We start from the raw sequence: 24,184 nt of genomic DNA, 5'->3' as shown, positions 1-24,184 counted from the left end.
ATGTCTTAAATGAGCATATACATGTATATATATATATATATTAAAATCAATCTGTCACAAGATAATAATGGTTCGAAAAGGATAAAGCAGGATGTGGTATAGAAAGAGATATGAATGGAGTGACCCTGAGTATGACATATGTTTTTACACAAAGAGAGAAACCCTGTTGGAATCCAACTAAGGATCTCTTAGAATTTACTTAGATAAGTGTTGTCAATTAGCAATTAGGAATGAATCTCTCCCAGGCATCTTAACCTGATTAGGAAAAAAAAAACAGCTTATGGCATACAATAAAAAAAAGAATTAAAAAAGAAACGAGAAAAAAAATGCGCCACGTCAGTTAAGAGATCCGGGGAAATAAAGGGTAGGGTTTTTGACAGCGTACGTCACATATACAGGCACGCGGCTGGCACACAGAAAATCCTGTAGTCTCACCATGTGTTGCAGGGGTGCCTTCCAAAAGAGGTAACCGCGGTTACAGAGAAAGTCCCAGAGGAATTGAGAGGGGCTAAGAAAAGTGTGCAGGATTGTTACAGCTGGTTTGGTGCCCGATGTGGTAAATCGTGCCCCTTTCTGGCACATGCAGCAATCAGGATCTCCGCCAGATTCGATCCGTATCGGGTGAGCCTCTGGCCGTTTTGGGAAGTTCGGCTCATAGAAAATATAGTCACGTGTGTGTCGATCAGGTTATATAATATGCATATATATACACGTATATATATATTCAGATGTTAGGCTCAGGTTATATCATTGTGGGTGCAGGTGTATTGGTGTTGGTAGATACAATACCTTCCATTGGGTGGTGTGATTGATTATGATGATGATGAGTTGAAGAATGAAGGTGAGTATTATTGCTGTTGTCTCCGCTGTTTAAATCTAGTTCACTATTTGAATTTTGATTTGTATTGTTTAATAATGGAGTAGCAATGGCATTTGATGGAGTCATACCAGTTGGTGTGTATGTGTCCAATTCATACAAGTATCCAGAACAGATACATACCCGCGAATACATCGTGGGCCATCTCTTGGTTTGTATACTTGTAGCTATCACTGCTCTGCTGGGAAATATGGTATACCCTGCACGTGTGATACTGCCACATCGACAACATCTTTTCAATTTCTTCCCCTGTATTTCATCTAATGTAAATTCTTCATAGGAGATACTATCGTATGTTAATATACTGATTGATTTTGAGTCTTGGAATTTGTTTGGTAAAATTTCTTGATCTACTACAAGTCCCTTGGAAAGTGGTTGTAAAGATTGTAATAATTCCTTTTGGAAAAAAACATCATTAGTAATACGTAAGCCATTAGTATCACTGAAAAAAATATTCGAGGTAGTATCATCTTTCAAGAATGTATTTTTAACCAAAGATAATAAATAATTTTCCACATCTTTATCACCTTCCAAGACAGCAGATGTAACTAATAGTCGAGGGTTTTTAATAAAATATGGTTTATGTTCTGTAAACTTAATCAATGAAGTATTAACATCAATTAACAATCTCTCTAAATCTTCTAAATTGATTGGAGATTCTAAAATAATCATTCTTAGGAAATTAGATGATTCATCCAGAATGGGGAATGTAGTTTCAGGATATTTTGTAATTAATTGAATCACTTTATTAATTTCAGAAAGGATGGAGATCATGATAGTTCGTGGAATCTTAGCACCAAGGATACCCAACACTAAAGTATTTGATTTACTATTATTATCATTAATCATCAATATGGCTCCTTGGATTAAATATGTAACAAATTTGATAAACCATTTGGCTATGGGAATTAAAGAATGGATTAAATCTTGTTTGGTAAAGATAGCTTGAAATAATTTACCATTGGAATGTGATATACTATTACTATTAATTTGTTCAATAGCAAATTGTAAATTTCTTGCCACACCATTAAACGCGAATAATACATTTCTTAAACTCATTATTGATCTGGACATCTCATAAATGTTAGTTTGCTTTAATCCATTCGATAATTCTAATTGTAATAATATGGTCTTCTGAACAGGTCTACTTGAAATCATTTTATCTAATATATCCTTTGGTGCGTCAGGTGTCATGTTGAAAAATGAATAAATTGAGGTCATCAAACTTGTTACAAATTCGTGAGCTCTCTCATTGTTAACTTCATTTATTTTCATTAAATGAGTTTTACATGAAATGGATAAATCTTCCGATGATAGTTGTCGATGAGTACTTGATACAAATCCAAATGCATATGCTGTGGCAGTTAATCTATCTCTTTCACCATCAGATACATCTGTTTCAATGGCAAAATAATTAGGAGTTTGCCTTTTTTTTAATTTGACAATAGCACCTGTCATTGATGGTGAAATTATCATCCATTCTAATGATGATGAATGGAATGTTTTAGGAAATTGGAATCCACAACTAATAACTGATGTTAATATATTACGATATTTACCTAAATTATTTTGATTCTTTAATTTATCACTTTCTAATTTCCATTCATTGTGACTATATGTTTTAATAGTACCGTCTTCAAAATAAATAGTTATAAATTCATAAAGATTTTTTGATGAAATTGAAACTACACGTTTCTCTAATTTAATTTTATCAAAAAATGTCAAAGTATATCTTTTGCTAGATAACATGTTGGTATAGTTATTATTCATATTATTATTATTATTAGTTGAAGTATTATTAGTATGATTCAAAACTGTATTACTATTTTGATCTTGAATATTATTAATATCAATGTTTAGCATCTTTAAAAAATCTTTGGATACTTTACTCTTTGTTAAACGATATCGTTTAATTATCGAAGTAGAATCTTCAAGATTTTCAAAGATTAATAAGACCTCTAAAGGTGGTTCCTTCTCACTAGATGGTCGGGATAATATATAAAGATCAGTCAATTCTATTGGATTCCCTTCTTCATTGATTGAATCAACAGTAGTTTCTAAAAGATGGTATACTCTCAACGATGGATTATTTATAATAGTTGGATTGGTTGGATTAATGTTCCAATTGACATGTAATTTATAAAACGTTAATCTTTTGGAGATTCTCGAAAATGTAGTTATTAATATACATTGATCTTCGTTCATAGGTGTAATCTTGGCAAATTGTAACCAATCTAATTCATTAGTTTCTTTATTTTGAGCATTTAAAAGATGTGTAGTGATCTTCTTATGGTTTTTAGAATTAGAAAATTGATACCAAAAATCAACTTGACCATTTTTACGCACTGCTAAACATCCATATTTCATTGATGGTGGATAAAATACACCATATGGTTGGATTTGCTGTACTTTATTCTTATACAAATCAGTACTACTATCTAAAACACAAAATTGTGAAGATATTATCGGTTTCGAAGAACTAAACCATGAAAAGTCTAAAATTGTAGTTTGATATTCTTTCTTTGTTTCTTTTCGTTCAATTTTATCTGATTTTTCATTCACTTGTTGTAATGGAAGTAATTGATTATGTAATTTGTAAACATTGTCTTGGAATAACATGGTTAATTTGTCAATAGTTACAGGACCTTGAGGGCTTTGTCCTAATATTAGCATTGTCATATTACCTAATTCATCACATACTGCCAACATATCACCTGGTAAATTAAACCAATTATTCCAATAAACAGATGAAATGCTATAAAAAAAATGGTGGGAACTACTCTTGGAAGCATTGTTGGATACTGGCAAACTGCCTAATATACTTGGTGTACTAGTTTGTCCTGTGCTAGCAGGAATGGTATTACCAGAATTTACAGAATTTGGGCCATGAGATCCACCAACAAATACGTTCGAACTAGAATGGAATTGCGTTTCATGAAGATGTGGATGAATACAATATTTCTGAGGTTCATGAAAACGCCAATTTAAACCATTAATAGTCTCTAAAAAAGTAATAGAAAGGTTTCCTTCAGTTGAAACGTTATCGGCATATGCAATTAATCCGATTTTAGACCATGAAACAGATGATGATGAAAGTATATTCATGACAATATGAATCAACAGTTCTAACTACTTTGCAATAATTTTATTAAGCTTGGAAATAGTTATTTTGTTATTGTTGGTATAATAATATTATTCTTATTATATCAATACTTTATAAATTTCATTCATCGGCGGCGGACAGCTTTAATAAATCAAGAAGTTTAAAATATTGATTTAAAATGAAGTGAAATGAATTTATAAAAAAACATAAAATAAAAAAATAAAAAAAAATAAAAATAATTAAAAATAATGAAAACTATAGGATTTGTAAATAACATTAGCTGTTTATAGTTTTGAAGTATATATTAGTGAAAGTCTTTAGTTCTTGAAAAAACAATGTATTTAAAGCACGTGACTAGTTGGAGCTTTATATTACGATTCTTTTTGAAAATAATGTTGCGAATCTCTGGATTATTAAATAGAGTTTAAGAATTCCTCTTTAAGAGATAATAACCAAAACCTCTATTCAGTTATGCACCTCGTATCGTTTCCTGGTTATATTGAGATAGTATGTGTAACAATACTTTTGAAACGTAAAAATTCGTACTATAACAACCACATATGTCATACTTACTATTTATGAAATAAAGGGCATTGTTTCAATTGCAAACGACTCTACATCTACAGTACAATCTAAATTAAAACTACAACTACTAGACAAATTAGAACAGAAATTTGATGATGAAGCTTCCATCAGTTTTAAGTTAATAAATATTGAGATTAGATCCCCAAGAAAGTAAGATATATCCCGAACAATATTCAACAGCTCCAAATATTTCTAAAGATATATCCTAAAAGTAAAAAGTTTAAATTTGTTTTTTAGTCTGATTTTATTAAACTATACTGTGTACAGTTGACATGACTGGATTGCCAATACTTTCATACCCAGGAATTATTTCTCCGGACCTAAATCTTTCATGGAATATACGTCGTTGAGAGCAATTTTCTCAAAGTCTAAAGCTATGATATCAGAGTCAGCTATAAGGATGTCATCCACATATAGCGAGTTCATAACAAACCTAGCAGCATTATACCTAAAATAAAAGCAGTGTTCAATTGCATGTCTTTGGAAACCGAGATTGGTAAGAGTATTTTGAAAATGTTTATTCCATAATAAGTGAGCCTGTTTCAAATCATACATACCCTTTTTCAGTTTCCAAGCATATTCTGTACCTCGTTCTATAATTGATCTAAATAATATCTCTTCTAACAATGATAACAATGCTCTAACAGTCTCTTCTAACCTTGAGGTTGTTTGAAGTAGACGTCTCCATCTATCTCACTGTTCAAGAAAGCAGTATCGACATCCATTTGATCTACAGCAAGGGAAAACTGAGCAGCGATTGCAAGGAATAGACGAACAGAACCATAACAGACAACAGGATCAAACGTTTCATAGTAATCAATACCTGCTTCTTGCTTATACCCTTGAGCAACTAAACGAGACTTATAGCGACCATCACCTTTCATCGTGAAACCCCAACGACTACCTAAGCATTGTCTACCTTCTGGCACTGGAGCCAGATCATAGACATTAAGAGCATTGAGGGAAGCAAGATCTTTTTCACACGCAGTAGTCCATTTGTCAGCATCAGGAGCTTCATAGCTTGCAAATAAGTGTTTGGAGTAGTTGCAGTTGCATTAATTCTACAAGTCAAAGTTATCAACGCCCAATGTTTATTAATTTTCGTTTTGCCTGGATATTCTTTAGCATAATATGTTGTAGAACTGGTAAAGGATGAAGGTAGGGAATCATCAGAATCAACTGGACCAATTAATCAAATATTTGTGACGTCGGAACCATTGGCATCAACTATATGGGAGGAAGGAAGCGTAATTAGGTGAGTAGGAACACTAGTGTTGCTGCACCCTGCCCCACCCTGACACCATTAGGAATAACGGTCATTTGTGCCAAATCTTTATACCTACGATGTAAGTCTCTAACCGTCATACTCATCACAGTATCATTGTCTAATAAACCGGCTGGTATTTTGAAGTGAGTCATAGGAATCATGGTTTAGTGATGAGAGTTGAGTCACCAAGTGATCTGAGTTCTCCACAGAAGTAGAAACACGTTGAAGTTTAGATGATTGAGCAGCATCTAATGTAGTAGCATCAATCATAGCAACGGTATCAAGTCTATGTTTGGGTAATGGAGCAACGTCTTTACGACCTTCAATCACTTCAGGAGTGGATATAGACGATTATGAAGGGGAATTCTCAGAAATTGTTCTAAGAGCTGTATCTACTCTATGTGCCAATTGTTTGACTGAGTCATGAAACGACGAGTTCATATGTTCACTTTCATTGTGTAAATCCACGACTGCACTTTGCATCCTCATCATCCATTCGTTTAATAGAGGGTTAGGTGATTCTTGGCTTGTGTTTTCAGGTTCATCTATATCCATATCATCAAATATCTGACCTAGAGAATTATCATTATTGTTATTGGAAGAGACAATTAAAGTATTATTATCATTATTGTTAATATTAGAAACTATAGTTAAAGCATTATCATTATTAGAAGACATAGTTGAAGGATTAACGTTATTGTTGGTAGAAGACACAACTGAAGTATTATCATTGTTATTAGTAGAAGACATAACTGACGTATTATCATTGCTATTAGTAAAAGACATAACCGAAGTATTATCATTATTATTGTTGTTAGACAATATAGTTGGAGGATTAACGATAGAACGAGGTACACTAATAGATGAACCTTGATCAGGATATGAAGGAATGCCCCCTAATGTATTGGTAGCAAATTTATGGGACAATTCTACAGCTGATGTTGATTCTAGTGGAAACATCTTTTCATCAAATACTACTTGTTTTGAGACAAAAATTTTTCCACTTTCTGTGTGATAAATACGGTACCCCCTATGATCGAAGTCATACCCAACCATTACACCAGAGATAGTAGTTGGTGCAAACTTACCATCTCTTAGAGTGGGTGGTAATGTAGCATACGCCAAGCAGCCAAATATTCTTAGCTGGGAAATACCAAATTCAGAATAGGATTTTCCAAAGAATGATCAGTATGGGATTTGGCCATTCTTACCACGAATAGGAGTACAATTGATAAGATAGGCTGCTGCTGATACAGCTTCTGACCACAAGGATGGTGGAACTCTACCCCCTACGAGCAAGCAACGGGTACGTTCTTGTAGAGTAAGATGTGCACGTTCCACCCCACCATTTTGATAACTGTGATGAGGAATTGTCAATTGATGAAAGATACCTTTGGATTTAAAGAATTCATGTAACTTCGTATTCGTAAATTCACCACCATTATCAGTCCTCACTGCTACAGTTTTAAAACCACCTCTATTTTGAAAATACCTTTCGTAATGATTGATCCAAAAAATGAGTTTGTTGGTAACATCAGACTTTCTCTTTAAGTGAATTACCTCCAGATATGCAGAGAAGGCATCTCTGATAGTTAAAAAATATTTAACGTCGTGAAAATCCTTGTAGCGAAACTCCCCACACACATCAACTTGTAACAACTGTAAGGGAGCAGTATATTTGTTTGTAGACAAGGCTCCTTTAATAACTTTTCCTTTACTAATACAACAAGTTGGACATAGTGTGTAGTTATGGGCATGAAGGAAAGGTAAGCCAATACTGTCACCTAGAAGGTTATAGGCTGCAGTACCCGGATGGCCGAGACGAGCATGTCCATCAAATCTTCAGAGGACAAAGTGGATATGTCATCATCTGAAAGTTAGCAGGAATTATTAGCATTGTTGCTTCTACTTTTTATTAGCATTGCCCATAATTATTTTCGCGCAAGGCTGCTAAACCAACTAAACAACAGCCGCCAGATTTCAACCAATAACCAACATTCTAGCAGTACCATATAACTACGCTTTAAGTAAAAGTATAATGTTAGGGACATTTATATGTTTTATCTGATCGAGTATACATCGTTGTGGACGGCGGTTCGCCTTATAGACACCACCGAGATGCAGGAACTCTCGATAGATTCCTGCATCTCATCTCTCTTACCTGTGTATATTAACCTCTAGACTTAATCTATAAGATTAACTCATATGTAGATATATAGATCATCGGTGTTATAAGTAGTCTAATCACTAGAGTCCGGCATAAATATGGAGAATAATTCTTTCTGGTTAATACTATATTTTTAATATGGAATCCTCCTACTCTTATGAGTAGGAATAAAATGTATATAAATGAACATACAAATGCAGACTTATTACTAATTTTGGGTGGATATTTATACGTTTTATTTTCACAACATGAAGGGCCAATTCATGGTAGCTGACCATTTAGTAACTCGATACCTAGGTTACCTGACTGGAATATCGATGAGGTTATAAATGAGTATAGAAGTTTATCACGCACCAGATTACTTCAATTGTATATCTTATAACCCATGAATCACCTAACTGAGATTTTTATTAGTTATGTTGACTGCACATCACACTCTCATATTGTTGCGAACAAGTAACTAATACTTGTTCTACATATAAGGACCTTTCATCTATAGTATCATCAATATTTGGCAATACAACTATCAAATAATAATTGATATATTTACTATATCACTAACCCTTCATTAAATCCTCAGAATTCATCCTAATATATAACTGTTAGGATGACTTTGGAAAAAATTATGTGGGTGTGGTAATATAGTAATTATATGTTAATTGATGATATCGTTCTATTAATCTATCTATATAAATATAGAATTAGTATTATGACTCAAGCCTAAAGGTTAATAAATATAGGTAAGAAGGAGTAGAATAAGAGTTCCAAAAAAAGAATTTGTCGGATCTTTTTGGTATTAACTGTTCTTATAATTGTCCTCCTCGAGCTAAATACGTATAAAAAACTACAGAAGTATATAAAAACGAGCTCTATTTATATTCCGAGAAATGCAGGTTATATAAAAATATCACTTAGTACGTAATATTTTACGCTCAACAGAATTGACATCTCTTGTCCAAAAAATAATGTATATATATATATAAATTGCCAGCATTTTAGTCTACATCTAATCTTTATATTTTTATACTTTTTTCTATAATTTTATATTTAGTTTCAATTTTATTTTTTCGACTAATTTAAAAGAAATAATAATATACATTCAAAATTATAAATATATGCATATATATATTAATATATGCACATATATAGAAAATCAAGTAGAAACCTTATTCTCGAAGGATGCAAATTAAATTGTATCATGTATACAATGTAAAAAAGTTCATATCTATAATATATGAGTATGATAATGCTATCTGATTAAGGTGATAATGGAAACTTACTTAGTTATCTAGTTTATCATTTTCAGTAACAGCAATGGTTATGTCGTCAGTAGGATCATCATCAAGAGCTAGATTTTCATGCCCATTATTATTTTCATCCTCCTCTTGAACAGTGGGTAAAGGATCAACAAAAGGATCAGTCAAAACCGAATCAATGTTTTCTAATACCTTATTACCATTAATATCGGTAGATCCTAATCTATCTTCATCAGACAAATCAAATTCTAGATCATCAATATCCAATGGTTCATTCAATCCTTCAGCTGTTATCAATGCATTATCTAATGTTGAGTCATAATCTGAATCTGTATCAATGATGTCAAATTCATATGTCTCCGCTCTAGATCTTTTAATCTTTCTTCTTGTCTTTGTAAAGAACATTATATATAGAATGAAAATGACAACACCTACAGCAAACAATGAAACAAAATAATTGAACCATTTTTGTTTGGAAGATAGTTTATTAGGCGTCTCTACATCATCATCATATCCCTCTGCTTTGTCACTATTCTGATTATCTATATTGCTCTTGTTTGGTATAGACGAAGATGTAGGTTCAGGAATATTACTGACAATGCTGGATGGCTTACTTTCTTCAGAACTAGTATGTGATGGATTAATGGTAGTGCTCGTATCTTGTGGAGCATTGGAAGAGGCGATACTAGAATTATCTTCATCATTATTTGGCTTTTCATCTACAACTTTATCTTGACCATAAACAAATTTCTGAACTTTTGTGGGGTCAATAGATTCACCATAAAATTTTAATCTCCAATTATTAAAAGTAATTTTATTTGATGCATCATGAGTTCTAACTTGTAATTTCCAGTCACCAATACCATCTTCACCCCAATGAGCAACTGACATAAAAGTCCAATCTTTAAAACCACTATTAGCTAAATCATGCTTTCTAATGACACCCAAATTAGACACCATGCCAGTTGGAGAAATCAAGTCAATGGTGGTTTGACCCCTAATAGAAGAGTCGATATCTACAATTATTTGAATATGTTCAATTCTCTTAACGTTAGCATTCTTTAAACCTTGCTCAGATACTCTTATCGTAGATTCTAAAATGTCGTCAGTAGAATTAGTCGTTGAATCCACTTGTCGAACTTTAGAGAAATACCAGTCTTGGGGATTAACATTTTCCCAAGTTTTACCCAACTCTATCAATTCATATGCATCTAAATTACCATAACCATACATATGTGAATATCTTTTACCCAATGCACCTTCTTGCCATTTACCATCTGTATTTTCATCAAGGGTCTTTGATGATAAAATAGTTAAATATTGAACATCTCTCCAAGTTAATTCTGGATTAGCTTCTAATAATAATGCATATACACCTGCAGCTAATGGTGCAGCTGCAGAAGTTCCACCATGATGGGTACTACACTTACCATTAATATCAGTAGTTTCAATAAATTTTCCTGATCCAGAAGAATAAGTGACAGCCATAACAGCAGAACAACTTTCTGAATAGGCAGGGTGCAAACCCCTATGATCAATTGCACCAATTGTAATCGAATAAATAGAATTAGTATAACCATCATAATTACAATTATCACCGCTTATGGCGCCATTACCACTTGCAAAAACATAAATTGCCCCTTTTTCATCCCTACCATCTTGAATACCCTTGATAAATGCCTTTTTAACTAAATCATATGGCCCTTGTAAATGCTGACCATCATCCGGTGGACCCCAAGAACAGGAAAATATATCATTGTATTTTAAACCATAAATTAAAGCAGCAGCTTCATCTTCAACAGTCAATTCACCTGATAAAATTCGTAAACCAGAAATATGTGCGTCAAAAGCGACACCTACACCACAATAATCGTTTCTAACAGCGGCAATTTCACCTGCACAACGGGTTCCATGATAATCGTCTGATAATCTTGGTTTAGGTTTAGCAGTATTATCGTTAAAATCCCAAGATCCTTCAAAACAAAATTTATCTTTCAAATCTTCATTTTCATAATCCACACCATCATCAACAATGGCAACTGTAACATTTTTACCAGTGATATTACCTCTCCAAACATCAGTCATATTAACATCGTTCCCAGGAAAAGAAGGATTTATCAAATGCCATTGTTCATGGAATAGAGGATCATGAATATTCAATTCCTTTTCAAAATCAAATATTTTTTGCATACCTGAATCTATAGGAGCTCTGGGTATGACCCCCCTTTTAAATAATTTATGTGGAGGAAGATCTTGAAATGATAGTATTCCATTTGTATTATCTACGAGATCCTCAAAATTATCTCTTTTTCTTATTGAATTATTATTTGAAACATATTTCTTAGAAAACACGTAATGATTTTCTAAACCTCTAACATTATGTTCAAAATTCCAATCTGGATGTAAATTTTTTAGTTGTTCGATTGACAGATCACTTTCTACAGCAAAATATTGGTTCTTAGAATGATCCTTCTTTGGTACAGTTTGGGTTGATGCAGATTGGAAGAGATATAATGATTGTAAAACAACGATTAACAATTCTCGAAGAAGCATATTTATTGAATATTTCTGTTATAATGAAGTAGTAATCTGACTTTAATACAAATAAAACAAAAAAAATAAATAAGATAACAAAAATTTCTTATTATTAATAATTTGTCTAATAAATTGACTATTTGAAGTCTCCTGGCTTTCTTTTTCTTCTAATATTGGAAAGGTGTTCCTGCTTGTATTTTCGTGACAATTAAAATAAAGTAGTTTAAATTGAATAGGATCTGATCGTTTGCTCTTTTTAAGCTTGAGTTTGATAAGAGTCTAAAATGTCCCTTGCTGATTAACCGCCTCACTCTTTTTTAAATTTTACAAAATATAAGCTTGAAATGATTGAGTTACTTGTAATTCTCGATCTATTCATTTTGAAATTTCCAGTGTACAATTCAGTACTTTCCATAAAACTGTTCCATCTGACACAAGATTTCGGAAATATGTGTACTCGGAAAACATGGGACTATATCAGGAACATGCCTAAATTAGGCTTTAATGTGCTCTGGAAAAATATGTTGAGAATGGTGAAAAATCTTCTATCATATACAAGTTGCATTGTGTTACAGATAGGCTTGATTAATTGCTAGCTTTTAATTACTAACATATACTGTATATAAAAAAACTTGTTTAAATTTAGTGTGAAAATCTTAATTTTTACACTCCAACATGGTAGCGCCGTTCCTTAATATTTTATTTTATTCAAGACGATAAAAGAAAAGAGTTATATACGCAATAAACCATATAAAAAGACAGGAGAGTAAATGTATCTACGAGTATATGATGCTTAATCAGCTAAGGCACCCATTGGATCCCAGATTGGTAAGACAATTGGTTTCTCTTCCTTGGAAGTGAATTTAGAAGCCAAGTCCTCTGGTAAATCATCTAAATCAACAACAATTTGGAAAGCATATTCTTCCAAATATTCCTGAGTCATTAAGTACATACCATCCTTACCTGAATCCTTACCCCAGGAATTTTCAACACGATAACGAACAGGTTTTCCTGTGGTTTCATCTACATGAGCAGCAGAAATCAACATAGCATGGGTCATCAAACTTTCATTGTATCTAATACGAGAAGCTTTATCTTGTTTCAAATTATAATCGATTAATTTATAGGACCAAAGATCAATATCCATAATACCATTCTTTTTGTCCATAAATTTTGGAGTATGAGAACCGAAGAATACAGGTCTATCATTTTTTAATCTTTTAACAATCAAGGAGCTTAACGTTTCATTATCAACATTCAAATAAAGAACCTCATCACCATTAACAACATTTCCTAAACGATCAATTTTGATTAATTTACCATATGGCTGTCTTGGATCGTTAATCAATGAGACAGGTTGATTTGGTCCAGAAATATTCAACTTACAATACTTGGTAGCAAATTCTAATGGAGTTGTCTTTAAAGTTTGAACTTTCTTATCCTTATCCATATAAGTCCATTCAAAAGTCTCATTTGGCTTGACAGGTGGTAAGTCCATAAATTTAGTCATTAATTTGAAGATTTCCTTTTGCATATCCGATCTAATCTGTTTTATATCATTACCTTTAGTTAAGTTTTCTCTCAAGACTTGAGCATATTCTCTTAACTTAGTTGTCAATAGAGCATTCCAAGAACGAGAAGCAGTAGTAGAGTATGGTAAATCATTATATAGATCCTTTGGTAAAAGACCGTATTTTTTAACAATGTTTAAAAACATACTATATTGACCACCATCATTTGTTGGTGCAGTCAAAAGGTACTGAACTAAACGAGAATCAACGTCTTCCTTGTAAGTATCAATGATTTGATCTAAAAAGTAATTGGATTTTTCCAATTTATCATAAAAGAATAAATATGCTTGAGATAATTCGAATTCTTTCAAATTTAATTCTTTAAGAACGTTCAACCTCAACTCATTTGTGGCTGCGAATAACCAACATCTGCCTGATGCACGTTGATTAGTAATAGGGGTATTCTCAGTACTGATGGCCACGTTAAATACAAATTTACCTTCGGAGAGAACTTTTGATTTATTTAATAATGCTTCTTCAGAATTGTAGTTTTTCAAAACAGTAGATGCCAATTGATGGGTCATATCTGTTTCCAATTCCTTATTCCAGGAATATAAGTCAGAAGTTTCTAAAGAGCTCATTTTTTGATAATTTCGGGTGTTTGTTGGAGATGTAGCTGTATCGTTTGCAGAATTGATAGTTGAATATAATTTTGAATATATCTTAACAAACCTGTTCTTTGGAGAATAGTTCCAAATATTAATCCTTAAAATACCTCGAGTGGTTCTTACCTGTGAAGTGAAATTCGCGGGATGTTTGCAATAACTCGTCGTCGTGCTAAAAAAACTCAGAGGTACAGCACGTGACATGACTCAGAAACGAAAAAAAAAGGATACCTTAGTGGTTGAGAGAGGTGATAGGTATCGTGACTCACGAAATAGATAAAATGATATCTCTTTAACGAATCAAATAATAATTATCAGAAAAAAGTGGATTATTATAGATTATTTGAAGGAAGAACTTTTTCTAAGTACAATTTTACTATCGTGAGAAAGAAGCGAAATGAATTGCAATGCTTATGAATATAATTGGGCCTATGATGGAAGAAGCCTAGGGCACTTCCTGGATTTTTTTTTCAGAAGTATATTAACCTAGACTAGTGAATTGTTTTGGACCTGTATTTGCTTTTCTTTTTCTTTATTTTTTTACTTTTTTAGATATTTTTTCCAGGTGTCGTAACTAGTATTAGTAAGAAAAAAGGCGATGAGCTTAGACTGAAAAATCTTAGATAACTAATATTTAAGGTAATTTAGGTAACAAAATACTGCAATCTTTCACATTCTTTTAAAATGATCAAAACCTAAATCAAGTGCCTTATTCTTAACTAAAGACGGTTGTAATATTTATAGTAACCCATTTTCTGGTCACTGCCTTATAGTTTATTTGGTTTATTATGAGTGCTTTATTATCTGAAGCAGATTTGAATGATTTTATTAGCCCAAGTTTGGCTTGTGTTAAACCTACTGTAATCAACAAATCCAAAGTTGAGGAACAAAACAAGGACGGTGAGATTGAAGTCGGTAAGGAACCTGAGGAATTAGAGAAAGTCTCAATTACCTTACAAGATTGCTTAGCCTGCGTGGGCTGTATTACTTCAAGTGAAGAAATTCTTTTAAGTAGACAAAGTCATTCTGTTTTTTTAAATGATTGGTCTAAATTAGAAGACAATAAAAGGGAGCTAGTTGTTAGTGCATCACCACAAACAAGACTTTCTTTGGCTAATTATTATGGTCTAACTTTACAAAAATTTGATATAATATTTGTTAATTTCTTTAAAAGCCATTTTAAGGCAAAGTTTGTCGTGGGGACACAACTTGGTAGAAATGTTACAATACGACAAACAAATAATAAATTAATGAAGTTAAAAGAAGAAGGAATTTTGGATGAAAAACCAAGATTATGCTCAGTATGTCCAGGGTTTGTATTATATTGTGAAAAGACTAAACCTGGTCTAGTACCATTACTATTAAATGTTAAATCTCCTCAACAAATCACAGGCTCATTATTAAAAGATTATAGCAAAAAACATTTATCAAATAGACTTTATCATTTGACAATAATGCCATGTTTTGATAAAAAATTAGAAGCTTCAAGATCAGATGGAGAAGAAGAAGTAGATTGTGTTATCACTCCTAAAGAATTCGTCACTATGCTTGATGAATTGGATTTAAATTTCAAAGATTATGATATATCTGATACCTCATCAACACAGATATTATACGAAATGTCTCCCAAGAGCTGGGACCCAGAAATTCACTGGGCATCAAATGAAGGTAGTAGCTCAGGTGGTTATGCATTTCAATATATTCTTGCTATGTCTATGAAATATCCCGAAACAGATCTGGTGATGTTACAAGGAAAAAACAGTGATGTTATGGAATATAGATTAATAGACAACATTCAGACACCTCCTAGGGTCATAGCATCTTCGAGTGAAATATATGGATTTAGGAATATTCAAAATCTCGTTCGTAAATTAATTGGTGGGGACATGAAAAGAAGAAATGTAAAGATATTACGAAAGAGAAATACTACAAAAAATAATTCAAATTCAAAACCAACAGCGATTGATCCTCATAAAACAGATTTTATAGAGGTTATGGCTTGTCCTGGTGGGTGTATCAACGGCGGAGGGTTAATTAATGGCGAGCAAAATAGTTCCAAGAGACGTGCACTGATTCAAGAATTAAATGAAAAATATAAAAGAGAGTTAAAAATCATAGATGTTCTCCAGATGGGTTACTCTGATGATGAACCAGATTATGAATATGAATTTAATGCCGTTTATAAAGATCCTTCAGAAACTCAAGATATTGTCACTGTAGGCAATACTTGGTAAATTTAATTGATAGATTTATTAGCATTTTATTGAGAATAAATTATTGCACTTTGTAATATTTTTATACAAATTATATTGATAAGTGTATATAATACATTACCACAGACATGTTTAGATATTAATATTTTATTCATATATGACATAACTTTTATAAGAACTTGATGGAGGCGTTCAGTTTTGACATGTTTAATTTTCATTTTATGTAATACTTTTTTAGTTTTTTACAAAACTTTAATTTTATTTGAATATAGCTTAAAGACGATTTACTATCTATAAATGGATAAAAAAACATCACTACTTATCATGATGTCGAAGAGAAGATAAAATTCATAATACATAGCTTGAACTAAAGGTGGGATATGAAAAATTAGGCAAATAATATATATGATTAAATAATAAAAAGCAAATGAAATTAATTAGAATTATTTTTTTAGGTCAATTTTTATTCAGAGCCAAGTCTTTGTACTTATCCCTATTTTCTAGTAAACGCTCCTTGTCTAACTGATTAGAAACTCCTTGTAATGCCTTTGAAAGAGCTTCTGTAGTACCAATTAATGGTCGAATAATAGCCACTGGAGCTGCTTTTGTTAGAGATACTGCGGCAGCACTTATTGTATTAGGCTCAGTTTCTTCGTTATCAAAATCTTTCCAGAGTGCATCATATGCTATATGCAAGTTTTTTTCTAGAGAGGAATAAGCCTCTTCTAAACCTTTATGAATATCTAATGGCTGATTAGCATATAAACTAACAAGTTTCGGAGGTTCATTTTCTTTTGTTGATTCTTCAATGATTAATGCTGTCGGTTTACGGTTATGGATGGTTGGGTTACTCCTCCCTAATAATTGATCTTCTTCTAAAATAGTTTTAACAGCGAGGTTATTTTCATCCCAATGATAGTTTCTACCAGCTGATCCTATACCACCAAATAAGCATTCTGCCTCTTCTAGCAACGCTTGCGTCCCTGCAGCTAACTTAATACCTAGTCTTACGAAATCACCTGCTGCAGTTTTTACAAAAATGTTCCCACTTTTACGAACACCTCTTACCAATTGTCCCGATTCCTTATATTCTTTAATTGGTGTTTTAACAATAGATTTCATATCTTTACCCAATGCTGCAATTGGATTGACAATGGATAAACCAGAAATCAATGTAGGTATTTGTCTTGAAATTATATCCGGTATCCATACAGCTTGTAAAATTTCCCCCAGAGCTGAAGCGTCATCAATTCCACGTAAAACCAATCCCAGTAACTTAATTTTAGCATTATCTAAACCAAAAAAGTTCAGCAACTCTGATGAATAACCTGATCTTAATCCAGAGTAACTAACTTTCCGGGGTTTGTAATCAACAGCTAGATTTAAGGTTTGAAATGAAAATTTTTGTAAATATAGAGATTCTTGATAGTCATCAACCAAGCTAAATCTACTATCGTTAAACTGAATAAATCGGAGTAAAAATTCGAGAGTAGTTTGGTCAATATGCAATCTAAGAGGGGAAACTTTCATTTCTAAAATTCCTTCAATTGCAGCCAAATAGTCCTTTGGGCGAAATGTTTCCATCTTAAGTTCAATCATATTTTTCAATACAGTAGCTTGTTTCAACCTAGAAGGTGTAATCAATTTATTCCAAGTTGACGTTGATACATTATCAATAACTTCAAATTTTTCAACAGCAATTGATAAATTACTAACTTGAGCAGGTGCGAGAGAAGTTTGCTTTAAAATAAATGGAAACCCTTCATAATTTATACACACTTCTGTAAGCTTGATTAATATCTTATGATTTTTTGAAGGCCGTAAGTTGGCTTTAGTTCCATTCATCTCCCCTCCTTCATCCCCGTGTATTTCATCAGTTACAATCTTCTTCAGTCGAGTTGAATCTGACTTATTAACTGTAATAAAGACAGAATCAAAAACATTTGTTTCATTATAACCTTTCGCTGACTCATCATCTGATTGCAAAGAAATATTATTTATACCAACATCATTAATAGTATTATTGATTTTTTTCCTTGTGAATTTCCAATCATAGCCATCAAAGAACTTGATTGCAATTTTTTTAATATTAATATCGAGAGCAAATATTGCATTTTCTGAAATAGTACCTTTATGTCTAGAATTATTATCCGTAGGTAATAGAGGAGAGTTTTTTGTAGTTAAATAATTTTCATCAATCTCAATTTCTCCATCTTCAATGGAAAATGTGTTCAGAATATGTGGTTGATGCCTCTTAAAAAATAATTCTTCGTCAATATGAAAGTATTCGTCAATATCTTCAGAGTATTTTTTTATTTCGGAGCATTGAGGAATATTAAAATATTGAGTATCAATATCTTTAAATGTATCAATAGCTTTGGGTAGTTGTGTTTTATACTTAAGATCTTCAGTGAATATTAAGGGAATTTTCAAATCAATTATAGTTTGTAATAAAGCATTATATGAATCAGCACATAAAGAAAATGCAGTATACCAAATATTAATATCAATAGGAATTGGAAGCTCTGAAACTGTAAGATAAATATTAATTGTTTCTACTCTCCCTACTGTTGTGTAACCTTGGCTAATGTAATGATATAACATCCTATTGGATTGCTTATTGCTTGGAGGCTTACTGGAAGTAGAAGCATTATCTGTTAATAGAATTGTTCCGGATTTCAATAAACACTTAACTTTTAGACTTGATAGACTTCCATTAATTATTAGATAATCTAGTATCAGAGCTAAAGCTGTGTGTAATCTTAAAGGATGTAATATCATACAGCAATCAATAAATTTCATTTCCCATGGTATTAAAGTTTGTTTAGAAGTATTTCTATTCGATTTCGATTGAATATCTTCATTTTGTGTTGATTGAAAAAATGGAAGCCATGAGGTATAATAATTTATTGTAAAATTACGAACCACAATACGTATTTTATTATTGGATCTATTTGATATATATAAGCATGGTAGACCATCGTTTAAGTGGCTATTAGATATAATGAATTCTTGGTTATTGGAAGTTAACAATTTATTATTTAATTTATGTGGAATTCTGATAGAACTAATATCATAAAATAATATTGAAAATTTATTGTTATCTGAACATGTAATTTCCATATTGTTAATTTCGAACTTTAATGCACCAAAATCATTAAAGGGTAAATTTGATAATTTAATTTCTACAAGTTCAATCTTCAAAAAAAATAATGAGTAAACACGTTGCTTGTAACTAATATCAGAATTATTCAATATTCGCACACTTTTTTTAAGATATTGGTTATCATCAGTTGTAGCTTTCTTTAATTTTGTTCCAGATATTACTGAAAGTTTTGTGGATTTCTTACTTATTATATCTTGTTGTTGATCTTCAAGTAAAGTGAGTATATCAGAAAAATCTTCTATAATTTCTGTTAGATTTTCAAACGTTTCATAGAATATGATATGTTTGATACTGGTAACAATTTTGGTAAAGATCAGTATACTATTATTATTTTCATCATATGAATTAATTGAAGTTGGTAAACTAGAAAGTTCTGTCGATATTTCATTTATTGTTAAAATATTTGTTAAAAAATGATTTGGTTTATACCTATCAATACTAATTTTGTCTATCAGTACTATATTAGAATTACTAGAATAATTAAACGGTGATAGAGAGAAAGCTAATTCATACGATTTTAATTTTAAGATTATTTCTAAATTTTTAGTTTCCAATGAAATTTCTGTATCATTATTTAATGTAAGGCCATTTTTATCTTGTTCATTTATAGGGGAGTTATACCGAGAAGGACTATTAAGTGTATTTTTCGAGAATGCACGCATCTCATCAATTATACCAATTGTTTGACTAAATTTGTCTAAAAATAAATTTGAAACCACTATAATGTTTTTTAATCCAATGGGCGTTAATTCTAGGCTAAATTCAGAGTTACATTTGATTTTTATGTCTGTCTCATTTTTTATGGCTGTAACAAGGGGATTATTACCTGCAAAAGGTAATAATCTGATACCTTCTCCAACAATAATTATATCATTCACCGTAAATTTTATATCAAAGCCTGTTTCAAGATTACGATAAATACTAGTATCTCTAAATTGAATATTCAGATTTTTATCAACAAGTGCTCTAATATTATTTATATTTATTGTTAAATTACAATCTTGAAATAAATTTTGTTCTTTTTCAAACCTCTTATAATTTGGTAAATCTTTAACATTAACAGGCTTATTTTCAGCATTAATTTTTGAATTAACATTGTCATTCGAATGGTTTTCAAGTTTAACATCAATATCTGATTTAACAGTAAGATAATACCAATAGAAGGATATAATATATTTGAAAAACATTTTGTTTAATTTCAAGATGTTTTCAAATGATATAGTAGGATCAGTAATATGGATATCAACAGAATTTAAAGATAAGTCATCAATAGAAGACAATCCTGATAATTTTGCTTCAATTGACTGCAATTCAAATAAAATGTGTTCCTCTTTTTTTGACGGAAAACAAGTTTTTGTATTGTCGTTAGAATTTCCTTTAAGATTAGATTTTTGATTGTTATCTGAATTTGATAAGTTATCGTTATTAAAATTTTCCAATGCGCTCATATACATTGAGATCTCTTGGTTTTGTGAAAGATAGATACTTTCCGTCATTGCTAAATCATCTTCGGAATCAGACCCACAGACTTCTCTACCACTATTTGCTGTGTTTGATGATGAATCCTCTTGGTCTAAACTGTTTAAAATATCATATGAAAAATAAAAAAATTTTAAATGTTCCATTAAAATACTACGGAAACCATTAACCTCAGGTTTAAGTAAAATTTTATTCAATTGGCAATCAATATTTGGTATGGTTAAAACTGGTAATACAAAATGGAAGTTTATATTTTCTAAACAGATAGAAAGCTTTGATAACATATTATTTAAAATTCTTTTCTTCATTTTCTGAAAAGCTGTGCTATTATCATTACTTCTATTAACATTCTTATTTTTATTGCGTTGATCGTTATTCATATTGCTTCCTACGGTATTTTCATTTAGTGATATATCTGAAGAACATTCATATTCAGATGATTGGGAAGAGTTTGAGGACGAAATAGACGTGTATAAACTAGTGTTATACACCAATTCATCTTCTACATCCATTAATAGAGGATCTGGTAGCTGTAGCATTGAGTTTGTAATATCTTGTATACTCTTTGCTAATGAGAAGATATTTGAGTCTGATAAAGGCGTATTATCCTCAAAAAAGTCTGTAGATTTTGTTTTATTGCCATAGTTATTATTATCGGGATTGTCAGTTAGAACAGATAAATTTTTAGTATTTATTAAAAATTCAATGTTTATTCCCTTAATTATAATTTCACCTGATACACTCAACTTAATTTCTAAACTTTCGATAGTCCCTTTTTTCAACTCAATACCAGGAATCACAATATTATCTAGCATTAAATCAACATTGTTAAAAGTCAAATTTGTACCATTTTTAGCTAACGATATATCGATGTTGGAAAGATCAAGATTCGATAATATTGAAATATGTTGTAAAGCATATAAGAATAATTTTCTTTGAATCTGTTGTGGTAACCAGAAAGGCATCGTACTTCAAAATAGAAACCAAAAATGTATGTCTATACCTGTTGTAATGTTGGTTATAGTTTTGGAAAGTTTTGTACTAATTAATTTTCTGTTGTTGTGAAACCATAATATTATGGAAAATTAAATATATAGACACAATAGACGTCTATCTTTACTGCTTTAAAATTTTAATAGTTGGATCTGTATTTAAAGACTTTTTATTTACCGAAGTTAGTTTCCTTTTTGATATTAAATCACAATGACTCCCCTTTGTGATTAGAACTTAATGAATTCGATGAGCTGCGTATATTTTTTCTAAATTCAGTTTTTTTCGGAGAAAATATGCTCGGCTTCGGAATGTTTCCGTATTGAGATAATGATAAGTTCTACAATGCCATAAAATACTTATTGAACGCGGGTAATCTAGGGTAAGTATATGAAAGTATAATTTAGCGAAACTTGAAACAATTAAATACAAGTAAAACTTGGTCATCGGGTTCATAAGTTGTATTAATATTAGATTCTGACATTATTTAGAGAATAATTCTGTTGTTAATAGTAAAGTTATATTATAGAAGCCCCCTACCCTTCTGAATAGCAATAAAATTGTCAGAGCTGTAATCTTACGATAATGGCTAATAAAGACTGGTATTATTATAATTGTGGCTTTATGCAATAGCTAATAAAATCTTAAAGTGGGCAATAACCCAATATACAGTAGGCATACGTGGCCACACTGCTAAATCTGACCCAGTAATATTAAGAACGTATTAGGATGCAACAGATTCTATCTTGCTATCAGACAACCACTACTTCAATGAAAGATCCGTTCATTTTTTTGAAGTCTAAATTACCACGATAATACCTCCGTAGTTTCAACTGTTTACTGTAGATACTGTAGATACTGTATATTACATATATTACCTTTATAATAAGGTAACGAAATTTTTTTATATCTAATAAATATTAAAATTATTCAATAAACAACTTTACTAGGATATTAAACAGTGAGCAGAAATATTTTGAACAGTTCAAACGTTGGTCAAAAATATAAAAAAATAAATATAAAAAAATACAAATTTATAAATTGAATTAATGTAGGCTATTTATTCGTTTCATTTTGGAACGTGAAGAGTTACTTCATGGCCAATGTTAGATAAATTTTCACTTACCTGCTTAGTGCATCATAAGACTTATAATAAGATAAAGAATATTTTGACACATTAATTATTTTAATAGTAAATCTCATGATGTATGTATTAACTTACTAATTAATTAATCTTATTACTGTTAGATATTTATGGTTTTTATACATAAATCAGTAGATATACTGTCCTAGGATGAAAAGAGTATATTTGTAGAATTCTATATTTTCTAATTATGGCACTTCTCTTTATATATTCAGTTTAATATATTTAATATTCAGCGTTATTTTGTAACAGAAACTAACTTGTGTGTAAATATTTTTGCCTCTCATTCTTCATATATTCTATATAGAAGGGAGAAATTCAATATGGTGTTTGGATGAGAGTCGATAAGAGTAAAATATGTTGATTTATACTATGGACAAGGGATATAGCTATTTTAGAGCAAATAACTGGAGTAATAGAAGTTGAAGAAGTATTATTAGGTTTAGTACTCATTTGACAATAAAGTGTAAATTTTAATCCGTGAGGTTTTAAATTATAAAATATAAAATAATAATCAATAACTAATATACAATAAAGTAAATCAAAAGTACAGGCAAACATTTAATAAAATCCTTTTTATACACTTTTAATATAATAAAAATTTTCACTAAGTTCTTCATTCTATTTGATTTGTGTGGGTAAACATCTGATAAAGTTGCGCTCTTTTGCAAACACAGATTGAAACAAAATTCATGAATTCAAAGAAAACTGTGGAGCTTTAGATGTTAGCCGAAATGAAATAGCTTGATACTATCATTTCTAATCAGGATATCACTTATATTAACCGTTCAATGCGGCTAAGCTAAAATAAACGGACAATAAGATACAACTAATAAAAAACGATATAGTAACAGTGTAAAAGAATACATTAAGTAGAAGTATAGCTTATATTTTAACATTAGAAAACGTATACGAACTACGAATGTTAGATGTCGATGAATGATTAGCGATTTATACACCTTGTTGCAGGCAAAAAGAATCAATACATTGTGGATGATCACAGCAAATTCTTCAATTCATTACCGTTTGATATATCCTACAAGTTATAAGTAAAGCTGTGATATGCAGAGGAGCACTTAATATTTTATTAGCTATATACGACATTTGAATCCTTGATATTAATATTGCTGTTAGTCATAATTAAGAGAATAATTCTGTTTTGTAGTAAGTATTTTATAGTATAGAAACCTCCTACCCTTTTGAGTAGCAATTAAGACTATAGAAAA

General features: G+C 31.1%; 6 protein-coding genes across 6 annotated transcripts; 1 reads left to right on the top strand and 5 right to left on the bottom strand.

Annotated features, from left to right (window-relative positions):
- Positions 1-742: 742 nt before the first annotated feature.
- Positions 743-3,982, bottom strand: SIN4 (Sin4p; the record flags this gene model as incomplete). The annotated part of the gene is made up of 1 exon (XM_004178331.1): positions 743-3,982. One exon carries the CDS (start codon positions 3,980-3,982, stop codon positions 743-745), a length of 3,240 nt encoding a protein of 1,079 aa, XP_004178379.1.
- Positions 3,983-6,183: 2,201 nt separating this feature from the next.
- On the bottom strand, positions 6,184-6,888 carry TBLA0B00140 (uncharacterized protein; the record flags this gene model as incomplete). The annotated part of the gene is made up of 1 exon (XM_004178330.1): positions 6,184-6,888. One exon carries the CDS (start codon positions 6,886-6,888, stop codon positions 6,184-6,186), a length of 705 nt encoding a protein of 234 aa, XP_004178378.1.
- A 2,391-nt stretch (positions 6,889-9,279) lies between these two features.
- KEX2 (kexin KEX2) lies at positions 9,280-11,808 on the bottom strand (the record flags this gene model as incomplete). The annotated part of the gene is made up of 1 exon (XM_004178329.1): positions 9,280-11,808. The coding sequence occupies one exon, from the start codon at positions 11,806-11,808 to the stop codon at positions 9,280-9,282; it is 2,529 nt and encodes an 842-aa protein (XP_004178377.1).
- A 775-nt stretch (positions 11,809-12,583) lies between these two features.
- On the bottom strand, positions 12,584-14,170 carry LAP3 (bleomycin hydrolase; the record flags this gene model as incomplete). The annotated part of the gene is made up of 1 exon (XM_004178328.1): positions 12,584-14,170. The coding sequence occupies one exon, from the start codon at positions 14,168-14,170 to the stop codon at positions 12,584-12,586; it is 1,587 nt and encodes a 528-aa protein (XP_004178376.1).
- Positions 14,171-14,754: 584 nt separating this feature from the next.
- NAR1 (iron-sulfur cluster assembly protein NAR1) lies at positions 14,755-16,200 on the top strand (the record flags this gene model as incomplete). Its single annotated transcript, XM_004178327.1, has 1 exon — positions 14,755-16,200. One exon carries the CDS (start codon positions 14,755-14,757, stop codon positions 16,198-16,200), a length of 1,446 nt encoding a protein of 481 aa, XP_004178375.1.
- Positions 16,201-16,635: 435 nt separating this feature from the next.
- ATG2 (Atg2p) lies at positions 16,636-21,789 on the bottom strand (the record flags this gene model as incomplete). The annotated part of the gene is made up of 1 exon (XM_004178326.1): positions 16,636-21,789. One exon carries the CDS (start codon positions 21,787-21,789, stop codon positions 16,636-16,638), a length of 5,154 nt encoding a protein of 1,717 aa, XP_004178374.1.
- Positions 21,790-24,184: the final 2,395 nt, after the last annotated feature.

Source organism: Henningerozyma blattae, chromosome 2, assembly GCF_000315915.1.
Source record: "Henningerozyma blattae CBS 6284 chromosome 2, complete genome".
In the NCBI taxonomy this organism is placed as follows: domain Eukaryota; kingdom Fungi; phylum Ascomycota; class Saccharomycetes; order Saccharomycetales; family Saccharomycetaceae; genus Henningerozyma; species Henningerozyma blattae.
This window is presented reverse-complemented; position numbering and strand designations above follow the sequence as displayed.